The sequence below is a fragment of the Schistocerca piceifrons genome, chromosome 1 (genome assembly GCF_021461385.2).
Source record: "Schistocerca piceifrons isolate TAMUIC-IGC-003096 chromosome 1, iqSchPice1.1, whole genome shotgun sequence".
Classification (NCBI taxonomy): Eukaryota; Metazoa; Arthropoda; class Insecta; order Orthoptera; family Acrididae; genus Schistocerca; species Schistocerca piceifrons.
In genome coordinates, this window is record NC_060138.1 from 964,915,566 (window position 1) to 964,928,874 (window position 13,309).

Sequence of the window (13,309 nt, forward strand, 5' to 3'; positions counted from 1 at the left end):
AAGAATCTTTATCGTCTCATTCTCATGCAATAAGATTGTTAGCATAAAACAGACTCCTGTTATGCGGCACATACATAAATTCGTGGTTATGCGTTCAACATAAGCCTGTGCTGGTAAAATTAATGTTAAAAATTATGTAACTATGTACCGGTATATCGAAAGCCAAAAACTGGCGTGTCTGCTGTACAGTACAATCAGATGATCAGTAAAATGTCATGGAGACGAATACAAATACAATACTATACGGTATTCATCATTATGTTTTTGCTGCCCTTGCATTGGCCGTACTTACAGATAAAATTACTCGTTGTAAGATCCGCCCGTTATCAAAACATTGTTTGTTTCTAAGGATCTGAAGATGTTTCTGTACCTAATTCAGTAATTACATATTTGGAAGGAGTCACATGCTACTGATGTAATGACATAGTGTGAAGTCACTGTTTTGTTTCGTATCTTGCATATTGGGCATTTCTCAAATTTGCCACTAAACTAAACGAACAACGGCAATTTATAGCAGAAATAAACAATATGTAACACACTGTGACACACTACAAAGCTAACGAAACAGGCGAGGAATGAGAAGAGGTTGGCAACAAGCTCAACACAGTAAACAAAGGTCCATTGCCAATAATAAAAGAGTTGGACTATGACACGTGTGGCCTTGGGCGCGAATGATAACAGCAAGCAACAGGAGGTTGTTTCCATTTGCGTAAAACGCCTGCCATCGTGCGTTCACACGTGTGCAGCTAAGAAGGAAGAATGAGTGCCGCAAAACATCTTAGTAAATGTGTAAGTACGAGCGCAAAAGTTTACTCTACTGGATCATAAGAGCATTGTTTTTGCAGTAAAAATAATATATATATATATAAATAAAACATGATTCCCCGGCAGAATGTGTTATGTAATGGGGAGCAGAGTACTTCAAAATATTGTTTTTCTTTATGATGGGATAGAGCCCTGTTGTTTCTTTAAAATCTATTTTGTTGTAATATTTTGTGATTTATAGCTCGCTTTATGATGACAAACGATAGCAAGAAATGGAAAGAAATATCCGCAGCAGTGTAATATATGGGACACGAGATTAAATCCAGAATCATAATTCAGCAGATTATTTTTCGTCTATTTTGACACCCTAGTCTTTTATGGGGAGAGTGTACTGCGAAAGTATGGTAGTTCGTATATAACCTGTTTTGAAACATATGGAGCGCCGATGCAAATGAAATTCAGAGCGCATACATAAGCCGTTACAGTAGTTCAGTGTCACATTTTTTGTTCTATTGACTATGGAATTTGACATGTCGCTGAAACAATTTTTGTTTATTAATTTTTCATTAAATTTAACTGTCAGCTAGGATACATTGCTCATATTACCTGTATCTTCAGTGGTTCCAATAAGAGCTGATGTCATCACATATGTGAACATGGGTATTGTGATTCATATGGCACAGTTTATATTCCAGCACTACCGTGTCCTCAAATAACTGAAACGTTTCAGCTATGTGCTAAGAATCTGTTAAAACCAGAGCAGATTTTATAGTTTGTGCTTGCTGTTCTTTGAAAGCTTTGTATACTCCGCTCTGAGGATACAGAATACTATTTGTTAAGACTCATGTAAACAGACTGATTTCTCTGTGCCAGTTAAAAAAGTAGCAAAGGCAGAAGATTGGATTGGTATGAGACCGGAAGTCTTGAGAAATAAGATACAGTGTACCGTTTTGGAATTCATTTGTGTGACTTCTTGTTCTGGCCATTCATTGGTCGCAGAAATTACTTTCTGTACGACTCTGTATTATAATGTAGGACATATTGTTGTTCTTACTATCTAGACAATAAATAGCCTATTTATTAAAGCTTACACAGTACAGGCCGTATACGTAATATCATACACAGTGATTTACAGTACAAAATGTACAGCATCAGGGTTTAAAAAAATACAATTGTTAATTTTGATTGTACATGTGCCATAATGAAACAGCTGAGTCAAACGATAGCTCACCTTATGGTTAAAGTGTGGTATTGGACAATCCCCCTCCCCTTCCTGCTTCCTTCTCCTCCCCCCCCCCCCCCCAAAAAAAGGGGGGGGGAGTAAATCTTGTGTGTGATATCAGACTGATACGTAGTGCAGCTCAGGGTTTAGCATAGTTTAGAAGGTGACAATTTGATTGAGAGTTGGCAAAGACAATGAGCGTGAAAGCAGAAAATCTGTTTGTGGTATCAAATTGACTGTTAGCAAAACCTAATGTTTACATCTGTGCCATAGTGAAAAATGCAAGGGTGGTGCAGTACACAACTTTTACCCACTTTCTCTTAATAGGGTACACAACGTGTGTTCTTCATAGGATGAATAAGGAACTTAAGTTCATTGTCTACTCATAAATTCTGCCACACTATAGATTTTTCTGCAAAGCAAGATACCATCTGCTCAGCTCTTTGGATGATATCATCTTCACGTAAGATGAAGTCGTATGTTTGTGATTCATTGGGTTCACTCAGATTAAAAGCCCACAAGAGACTTGTTGAAAGTCACAGGTATTCAAATAAAGGAATATACTGACACTTCTGTATGTTTAGAGTGACAGCCACATTTATACTATCAGTTTAAGCATTTTTCTTATCCATGGCTTTCACCACACCATGTGAGCCAGTTCTCTGATGAACTGTCAGTTTAGGGTGCAGCTCTAACTTTTACTGTTCTTGAAGCATGATAAATTTAAATGTGATCAAATATATATCTGGCCGAGCGGTTCTAGCTACTTCAGTCTGGAACCGCGAGACTGCTGTGGTCGCAGGTTCGAATCCTGCCTCGGGCATGGATGTGTGTGATGTCCTTAGGTTAGTTAGATTTAAGTAGTTCTAAGTTCTAGGGGACTGATGACCTCAGCTGTTGAGTCCCATAGTGCTCAGAGCCATTTGAACACATTTTTCAAATGTGTATCAATTTAAACATGAGGCTGATCACAAGTGTGGCCAGGCACATTCTTTGGTTGCTTGATACAAATGTTCAACTGGCAAAACACCTTCTGGTACAAAATTATACTTTCAGCATTTTTTCTCGAATGTGTGAGCCTATCTACTTACAGTTTTGATTACATTTACTGAGGTGGGAGGTACCTTTTTCACAAAATTTAGCAGCATGAATAATGTTGAAGCCTAGAAGTTCCATCTTTTAAAGGTTGCTGGTATCTCTATCTCTTCCTCTCTTAGCCCCGCCTCCCCTCCCAGGAACATGAATGCCAAATAAAGGTTGTGGGAGCAGACTACACTGTAGTGTAGCCTGATGTTTAAGTTTGTGTCATGTGTAAAATAGGTATATTAGGTAATAATTTCCATCAGTATCAAATTAAGACACTTCAGTGCAGAGGCCTTACCAAAGGCCCTGTAGGCCAGGGAAGCTACAGTAATCAAGGGAAGAATGAAAGTCGAGGTGATGAGAAAACAAGAGGAAAATACTGAGAAAGATCTGCATTGCTTCAGAAAAAAGGAGATCTGGATAGAGAGACGGGACAGAAGAACTGTAGTAACAGACAGATGATTACAAACATCAGGAAAAGAAGGGCAAATTTCCATGGACATATAAATAGGATAAACAAAAATAGACTGACCAAGAAGGTTTTTAATGTAGTGACGACCATGGAAGACCTCAAGAACCTAAATATCTCCACAGTAGACATGACATACAGGAAAAAAATCAGAAAACACAAATTTCAGCAAATCCCAAAGGGAAGAAAACACGGAAGAAGTGAACAGAAAGAAATGCCATGAAAACTCATTGTGTTCTAGTACTCTCCTTAAGGGGGAAGTAACAATGACGACGATGAGATAATGGATAAGGCTTAAAAGAGAAACAATTTCTATGTCACACAATTTCACTCTCAAATAGTATGTATGATAAAATGTACTCTATACATTTGTGTGAGCTTCGATTTCTCATATTCTGCTGGTTGTTTGTCCTTATATAGAATATTTTCTCATTTGGAGGAGAAAGTTGTCAATTGAAATATTATGAAAAAATCTCACTGCAGTGAAAAACGCATTCGTTTTAATGATTGCCACCGCAACTCACTTATTGCACTTATTACTCTCCTAGTACATTTGTCGGATCTTCTAAGTGTTCTGCCAACAGAATACTGTCTTCAGTTTGCCTTCCCCCACAGCATTTTGTATGTGATTGTTCCAATTTAAGTTATTCGTAGTTGTAACTGAAATTTAACAAACATTTAAAAGTACTCATGTGGAGGACCTCACACCTTCTATTGTTCAGGATCAGTTGCTACTTTTTGTACCATGCAGATGTTGTGTATAAATCATTTTGTAATTCATATTGATTCCTGATGAATGTGCATTGATTATTGCCCATTATTATTGTTTACATTGATTATTGTTCATTATTATTGTTTACCAGTTTTACTTCTTAATAAAAACAAAATTGTTGCAATGCTACTCCCATGAATTCTTGTTAGGAACATTACTCAGACTTACAGAAGTGCATATTTCTTGGAACAGAAGTTTGCAACCTCAGACCCCAAAGACTTTACAATTTCACTTCCTGAATGCCCCCCTGCGGGTCCGGGGGTTAGAATGGGCCCGAGGTCTTCCTGCCTGTCGTAAGAGGCGACTAAAAGGAGTCCATCCCCCTCAAGGGGGTAGTTAGCGCCTGCGTCCGGAGACGGACGGTCCCACGACCTATATTTGTGGTCTTTTTGGTTTTTCACTTCTCGTTTCTTCCTTCTTTGGTTGGTTCCTTTCTTTGTTCTTCTCCATCTCACTGTCTTCCTTACTCTTTCCCTTGCCTTCTTTCCCTTGCCTTCTTTCCCTTGCCTTCTTTCCCTTGCCTTCTTTCCCTTGCCTTCTTTCCCTTGCCTTCTTTCCCTTGCCTTCTTTCCCTTGCCTTCTTTCCCTTGCCTTCTTTCCCTTGCCTTCTTTCCCTTGCCTTCTTTCCCTTGCCTTCTTTCCCTTGCCTTCTTTCCCTTGCCTTCTTTCCCTTGCCTTCTTTCCCTTGCCTTCTTTCCCTTGCCTTCTTTCCCTTGCCTTCTTTCCCTTGCCTTCTTTCCCTTGCCTTCTTTCCCTTGCCTTCTTTCCCTTGCCTTCTTTCCCTTGCCTTCTTTCCCTTGCCTTCTTTCCCTTGCCTTCTTTCCCTTGCCTTCTTTCCCTTGCCTTCTTTCCCTTGCCTTCTTTCCCTTGCCTTCTTTCCCTTGCCTTCTTTCCCTTGCCTTCTTTCCCTTGCCTTCTTTCCCTTGCCTTCTTTCCCTTGCCTTCTTTCCCTTGCCTTCTTTCCCTTGCCTTCTTTCCCTTGCCTTCTTTCCCTTGCCTTCTTTCCCTTGCCTTCTTTCCCTTGCCTTCTTTCCCTTGCCTTCTTTCCCTTGCCTTCTTTCCCTTGCCTTCTTTCCCTTGCCTTCTTTCCCTTGCCTTCTTTCCCTTGCCTTCTTTCCCTTGCCTTCTTTCCCTTGCCTTCTTTCCCTTGCCTTCTTTCCCTTGCCTTCTTTCCCTTGCCTTCTTTCCCTTGCCTTCTTTCCCTTGCCTTCTTTCCCTTGCCTTCTTTCCCTTGCCTTCTTTCCCTTGCCTTCTTTCCCTTGCCTTCTTTCCCTTGCCTTCTTTCCCTTGCCTTCTTCTCCTTGCCTTCTCTGGTCTCCGCCTCGGCGTTTGAGACAGTCTGTCCACTCTCTCTTCTTTTTCTTCTTCTTCTTCTTCTTCTTCTTCCTTCCTCCCTGTGCACGCCTGAAGGCCGACCCACGTGTTCGCATGCATAGCCGGTGACGGGGTAACGCGTAATTCCCCGTCCTGGGTAGACAAGTAAGGCACGCACGTACCCCCTGGTAAAGGCCAGGCCCAGGGAGGGGTGATTGCCTGAGCTGATACCTTCTGACCATGCCGATTGGTCCCTCCGTCTGTTTCTCGGGAGGTGTGACCTGAGGTGTAAACATTCACCTAAGGCGGGAGTGCCCTCTGAGAGGGTCCCCATAAGGAAGGAGCGCGCCATTGGAGACGCTGGCAATCATGGGGGATTCCTCCGCAATGGATTTCTCTTCTTCTCTCTCGACTTCTGCCCACAAACGGAAACATGACCAGCCCCCAGTGACAAAAGTACTACCGCCTGCCCCGCAGTTCCTCGTCGTTTCTCGATCTGAGGACGGAAAGGATTTTTCTTGTGTCAATCCTTTCTTTATCCAGAAGGGCGTAGATGCCATAGCCGGTACTGTTAAGTCTTGTACAAGGTTGCGTAATGGTACCTTGTTACTAGAAACTGAGAGCGCCTTTCAGGCACAGAAACTGCTTCGAGCCACACTCCTGTATACGTTCCCTGTCCGGGTGGAGGCTCACCGGACTTTGAATTCATCTCGTGGTGTGGTCTATACTAGATCCCTCGACGGATTGACTGACGAGGAGATTCAGTCTTTCCTTGCTGAGCAGGGCGTGACGGCTGTCCATAGGGTCATGAAAAAGGTCAAAATGACCTTGTACCGACCCGGACACTTTTCTTGACCTTTGATAGTGTTAAGCTGCCATCGCGCACCAAAGCGGGCTACGAGGTTATTTCTGTTCGCCCCTATGTCCCGACACCTACGCGCTGCTACCAGTGTCAGCGTTTCAATCACACTCGACAGTCTTGTTCCAATGCGGCTAAATGTGTCACTTGTGGCAGGGATGCCCATGAGGGTGACTGTCCACCTCCGTCTCCTCGTTGTGTGAACTGTCAGGGTGACCATGCAGCATCCTCCCGCGACTGTCCCGTCTATAAGGAAGAACGCTGTATCCAAGAAATTCGGGTCAAAGAGAAAATGTCCACCTCGGCTGCTCGCAAGCTATTGGCTAGTAGGAAGCCCACGCTGCTCCCAGCGGGGTCATTCCATATCAAATCACCCAATAAAAAATAAATTTTACACCCACCTCCTTAGATTTTCATGAAATTTGGCTCAAATGGTTCTAATACCATCCTGACAACACCTGCAATTTTTTTTTGCTGTATCTCTTACAGTTTTTTTATAAATTTTTAAAGTTTTTATGTTTTGCGTTTTCTGAACCTTCGGAAATGGTCAGTTTAATTTGTATTCAAAACTTTAAATTTGCTTATCTTAAAAACTCTTTTAGATAACATCATGAATTTTTGCAGCAAGTTTATTTATTATACATATTTGAAGATAAAAATGATGCTATTAAAATATATTAATATTTTCTATGAAAAAATATATATATGCAAATTTTTTTTTTTTTTTTTTTTTTTTTTTTTTTTTTTTTTTTTTTTTTTTTTTTTTTTTTTTTTAACGGATGTTTTGTTTTATAAGAATTGCAATATCTCGAGTCTCAGACCTGATAGAATGCTCAAATTTGTTTTAATTTACTCTTAAACATATAGGCTACTTGATAAAACAAAAATAATGATGGCTTTTTAACATGTTTATTAATTATAGTAGATTACATTAGAATTATGTACAAAGATAGTTTACTTAAGACACTTATGTATAACCCAACTGATTGCTTGAAACATTGAATTTTTTGAGTAATTTTGTCTTTTTAACAAACATTAATGCTGATTCAAACTGTTTTTCCACTTCATCCAAGAGCTTTCAGTTCTTTTGATACAGTCTTTTTTGAAGTAATACATTCTTCTAGTGCCGCTTGGTTGAGGTGCGTCTACTACACAGACTATGTGCTCCAAAGGCACTATGCAAGAATCTTCTCTTTCACGCCAATAAAATGATGCAGCTGGTCCTGAAGGATGTAGAAATAGAATTTCTGCATCTTCTTCATCATTGAATATTGTTTTTACCAGTCCAAAGTACCAGTTACCATCATAATTTGCAGCCACATAGCTATTTATGGATGGTTCAACACGAACCCAATCAGAAGAAGAATGGAAAGAAAAGACTAAGGAGGGTTTTACACTATCTGTAGTCCTTCTAATTTCAAGGTTGTTTGTTGGAAGTGGTTTGAAGTTATGAAAACTTCTAGTTCCAGGAATGGTTCGGGTTGCTGAAAAACGTTTTTCTAGTTTTAACCGTAGCAAATCAGCTTCTTTTTTGTCAATAAAGTGAAAATGAATGTTTTCAATGTTTTTTTCACAAAATTTGTACACTTCGATTGCTGTCATTATTTGTTCTTTGTCTGAAAGCTGTAGACTGGATTTCCTTAAAATTATTTCAATAGTTCCTCCTAGGCCATCACAAATTGACTTCCCATGACTTGTTGCAAAAAAAGAGTGTTGGGCCTTCAAATTAAAGTCTCTCAAGTGTTCAGTCAAATTTTTAAAACTGTTTCTATTTTTGTACTGCCCAGCACAACCATCTGTAAAGTAGTGAACTGAGTCAATGTCAGTATGATGTAATGACAGCCACTTTGTAATTTCTTTTTGTACAAAGTTAACAAAACCAGTGTCATGTTCTTGGTCATCACTAATAAAACAGTGGTTGGAAACAAAAACATTGTTTTCCTCATTTCTTAGAAAAACTCCAACTGGGTGTAGAGTACAACCACCTCTATTCCAGTGGTAACTTTGGATCTCATTTTGTATAACAAAGGAATAATTTTCACTGAACTCCACACAATAATTGCTGTTTTGGGTGGTGGGTCTTCTTTCAATCTTTTAAAGGCTGCTGATTGGGATTTTGCTATAAACGAGTGCGGGGTGAGCTTTTCCAATGACCTAACCAATAAAGAAATGTAGTCTTCAACACTGATAGACTGTTTGATCATTTCTGCCCTGTCTGTGTTAACCCACTGACTGATTACAATTTCTTCTTCTAAATCATAATCTTCACTTAGTTTTTCAGTTAAGCACTCTGTTAGTGCAGTATTTGCAGGACAGCTGTTGCAATGATGTAGCATGCAGTTTTGGTTTTCTGTGTTGCACACAAGCATCTTAATTAGGTCTTTATAAGATTCTTCAATTTTCACAGCATCCAGTAATAGTTTAACATTCTGCTGGATACTGCATACACATACAGTGTGTGTGCCTGCAGCACCACCAAGGATACACCATTTAGGTCTCAAGAAACAAAATTTTGAAAATCCTACTTCTACCTCGGTATTCTCCCATTTGAAAGAATAATAGAGTTCTCTCAAGTTACACAAAATGGGTCTTTTTTGCATGTACACATTTTTTTGAACACTTACTTTGTCTTTTGTTCCAGGTAGCACTCTGGAACTTTCATCCTTTTCATAAAAATCTGTTACAAGTCTGACTGTATTTTCAGAAAGAGTTTTACCTTTTTTTGGACCAGGAGTTTCCAAAATACCCTTTTCAGATTTTAGCTTTCTAGCTTGTCGCACCATGTACTCACTTACATTAAATTCTTTCATCACTTTATTTCGAGTCCAAGAATCTGGAGCCAAGGTCAGAATCTGGATTTTTCTAGACCTCCCAACAGATGAAATCTTCTCTTTCATAAGAGAAATCATTACATCAAAATCCTTTGCTTTCTCAACCACACTTTTATCTTCTTCGTCATCATCAGAACTTGGTGCATCATATTTTAATGCTTTTGAAACCGCCTTTTTTGCAGTCTTTTCAATACTGCTAACCTTCCTTTTAAAATAAGACCCTTTACTTTGTTCTGACAAGCCATGAAGCTTTATCGGTGTTAAACGTAAATAAGCAATAGCAATGTTTGTTTGTACGAGGGATTCATTTCTGGATTCCAATGATTCTAATTCAACCATGACTTCATCATCTGTTTCACTTTCATTGACTTCAACTCTTAATTTTTCCTCACAAAAGTTACGGCATGTTGAGCAAAGCTTTTGTCCAGGTTTTATGCTAATATTTTTTGTTAGTAATTGTTTAGAAAGATCCAAGCCTACACTTCTCAATGATTTTTTGATGGGCTTTTTGTGTTGTTTTAGTGGGTCTACACATGTTGTTTGATACTTTTCAAAAACATTTAAAAAGTAGTAGCTGTGGTGTGAACATATATTCTTACATTCACACAGATTAATTCCAGATCGTAAGTGGATCAAATCTTTTTCTTCCTCACTCAATTCTGATACCGGTTGTAACTTTTTTGAAGGTGTGTAGGTTGTTTGGAAACAGTCAGATTTTTTAAATAACCCTACACTACAGGTTTGAATATCTGACATACTGATTTCACTTTTGGTCTGATTACTGTTCTGGTTACTTTTATAGGATATTGGAAAAGAATCTCTGTAAACTAAGCAACAGTACGTACTGAGAGTTCGAATAAACTTAATAAAACACTATCCAAGCACTATTTAACACTGTAATAATTTTTTACTTCAAAACACAGGAGTAACAATACAAAATCCAAGTGTACATTGTTACTCCAAGAAGACAAAAACTTATTTTCGGTGCCTAAGTCACTTGGCATTTTTTATTTTTAAAATATAATTAATATTATTTTAAAAATTAGATAACTATTAAACAGGTTAAAAAGCCAACATAATTTTTCTTTTATCTAATAGCCTATACAATTAAGAGTATTTTAAAACAAATTTGAGCTTTCTATCAGGTCTGAGACTCTAGATATTGCAGTTTTTGTAAAACTAAACATCCGTTAGCTAAAAAAAAAAAAAAAAAAAAACTTATAAATTTTTTTTCATTTGGAAGAATTTAATATATCTTTATGGTGTTTTTTTTTTAACATTTAGATATAATACACAAACTTATTCCAAAATTTCATACTGATATCTTGAGTATTCTTTAATATACAAATTTTTTTAGTTGTGAGGACACGTTTAAGTTGCAATTTCCGACTGCTGAAACAAAGCCAAATCTAAAAACTTTAAAAATTTATTTAAAAAAACTATAAGAGATAGAGCAAAAAAATTTTACAAGTGCTTTCAGGATGATAAAAGAAGTAATTGTACCAAGTTTCATCAAAATCTGACATGGTTGGTGTCAAGGCCTGGGTGACTTGACATGGAATGACCCAGCGGGGAAATACAGTACTGTCCTCGCCTCTCCTCGGACTACCAGGGAGGTGGCGATCTGACCTTCAGCACCACGGTCGTCCGTTTGGCCAGTGCTAAGATCGCACGGTCGACGTCTCCTCTTCCTCCCATCACCCCACAGACACCAGCCCCTTCATCAGCTTCTGCTAAGACGAAGACCCAGAAGTCAGATGCACGGGCCTTCAAGAAGGAACTGTCCAGTGCAGACTTCCTACGTACCTCGACCTCCGAGCCATCGACCGGTACTTCCACCAAACGACCTTCCAAGAAGGCTCATAGGAAGCACAGTTCTACTTCTCCGCCACGGCGCATTTCTTCTCCTGCGCCACCCAGCGGTTGCCGCCCCAGGCCGTCATCCGTTTCGCCTGGCCGCACCGCTGGTAGCCGAACATCTGGCCGTTCACCGGCGGAGGAAGCTCCCCCTCCCGGCCATCTTACCAAGATGGCTGATGAACCTATAGAACCAATGGACGATGACTGTCCGCCTACTGATAGCGGCGGCAGTGCTCGCTCGAAGCCAGGCCCTCAGCGGCCTTCGAGGTGACCCCTTCTTTCATCTTCCTTTTCTTCTTACGATGGCACTTATTCACTGGAATATTCGCAGCATTCGCTCCAACCAAGAGGACTTGAAGTTGCTGCTCCGCTTGCACCGTCCGCTCGTCGTAGCCCTCCAGGAAACGAAGCTACGCCCATGCGATCAAATTGCCTTGGCACACTACACCTCTGTGCGTTTTGACCTACCCCCTGTGGTAGGTATCTCGGCTCATGGAGGGGTTATGTTGCTGGCCCGGGATGATATTTACTACGATCCCATCACGTTGCACACCGGCCTGCAGGCAGTTGCCATCCGAATTACTCTCCCCACTTTTACATTTTCCATTTGTACCGTTTACACTCCATCGTCGTCTGCCGTTACCACGGCAGACATGATGCAACTTATTGCTCAGCTACCTGCACCATTTTTGTTAACTGGAGGCTTCAATGCCCACCATCCCCTTTGGGGCTCTCCAGCATCCTGCCTCAGAGGCTCCCTGTTAGCAGACCTTTTCAACCAGCTCAATCTTGTCTGCCTCAATACTGGCGACCCTACTTTTCTTTCGGACACATCTCACATCTATTCCCATTTAGACCTCTCTATATGTACTCCCAAACTTGCACGCCAATCGAGCGGTTACTGGTTCATCACTATTTCCTTAAAGAAAATTTAATGTGTGAAAGAATGTAACTTTATTGCCATTACAAGTTACTGACATAAGGCGGATATTGCAACTTCATTGTTTTATTACAAAGAATGTAGAACCTATCTGTCTCTGGACATATTTGCTATTGCCGATAGTGTTTATAATATACAGCCTGGGGCAAGCTCTTTAATATCTTGCAAACCAATTTAACATTGAGTCGAAGTTAACAGCCAAATTTCGTGCCAAACAAAGGTGCTTGAGAAGTATCTCTGTTCTGCCGGTCCAGTTAACAATTAACCTATAATAGGTAATTTGGAATTATACCCAATCGTTGTTACATCCTTATGTTAATAACAATAATGATAATAACCCCCGTGGAGGCCCGGGAAAAGAATAGGCCTCCGGTATGTTCTGCCAGTCGTAAAAGGCGACGAAAAGAACAAACCACTAAAAGGGCTATCCCCCCTTTTAGTGTGATTAGTTGGTTCAGGACAGAGCTAAAGAAGCCTCGGACATGCGCCGTCATGGTCGGGGACGACGCTTGAACCCTATGCCCGCCCACAATGGTAACGACACTGCTAGCCAACTGGAAAATGATTTAAATCCAAATAGAGGTGTTTTGCAGGATATGCTTCCTGCAACCACCCTAGAAGGAAAACAAAGACAGAGGATGAGATGGTCAGATGAAGTTAATCGACACCTCATGTTTTGTTATTACCAAGCAACAAACCTAGGAACCAACACAACTGGATACAGATCACAAGTATACACAACATTTATTACCAGATACCCAGAATTAAAATTTTTAACAGAACAACGACTAGCTGATCAGATCCGTGTAATAATAAAAAATAACAGGGTACCCCAGTCAGAATTAGAAAACATCAAACAACAAGTACAACAAATACTGGAACAAAATAATGTGCAATCAGAAGAAGAAGAGAATACAGTAATGGACTCAAACATCCCAGTGCAAACAAACAAAGAACAACACGCATCAATTAAACAATCAGAGGAAAGCGAAATCTTAAGACAGCCACCAGAACAAGCACAAATAGAACACGAAGTGACACACATGTTAGATATAGAAGAAAAATTTCAGCTGACATATATAGAATACAAAGACACAAATACAGACATTAGACCATTCTTGCATAGACCGCAAAATAACCCACAAGTCGAAACAACAATAAAAACTATCAACACAATCATACACAACAAAATAA

The 13,309-nt window shown here is 39.8% G+C and overlaps 1 protein-coding gene across 1 annotated transcript in view; it reads left to right on the forward strand.

Annotated features, from left to right (window-relative positions):
- Window positions 1–640: 640 nt before the first annotated feature.
- LOC124746186 (short/branched chain specific acyl-CoA dehydrogenase, mitochondrial) overlaps window positions 641–13,309 on the forward strand; it is a 65,450-nt gene continuing 52,781 nt past the window's right edge. Inside the window, exon 1 of the mRNA XM_047248946.1 lies at window positions 641–789. Within this exon, the coding sequence (XP_047104902.1) occupies window positions 760–789 (30 nt within the window). The 5' untranslated portion in view covers window positions 641–759. The remainder of the gene's footprint in view (window positions 790–13,309) is intronic.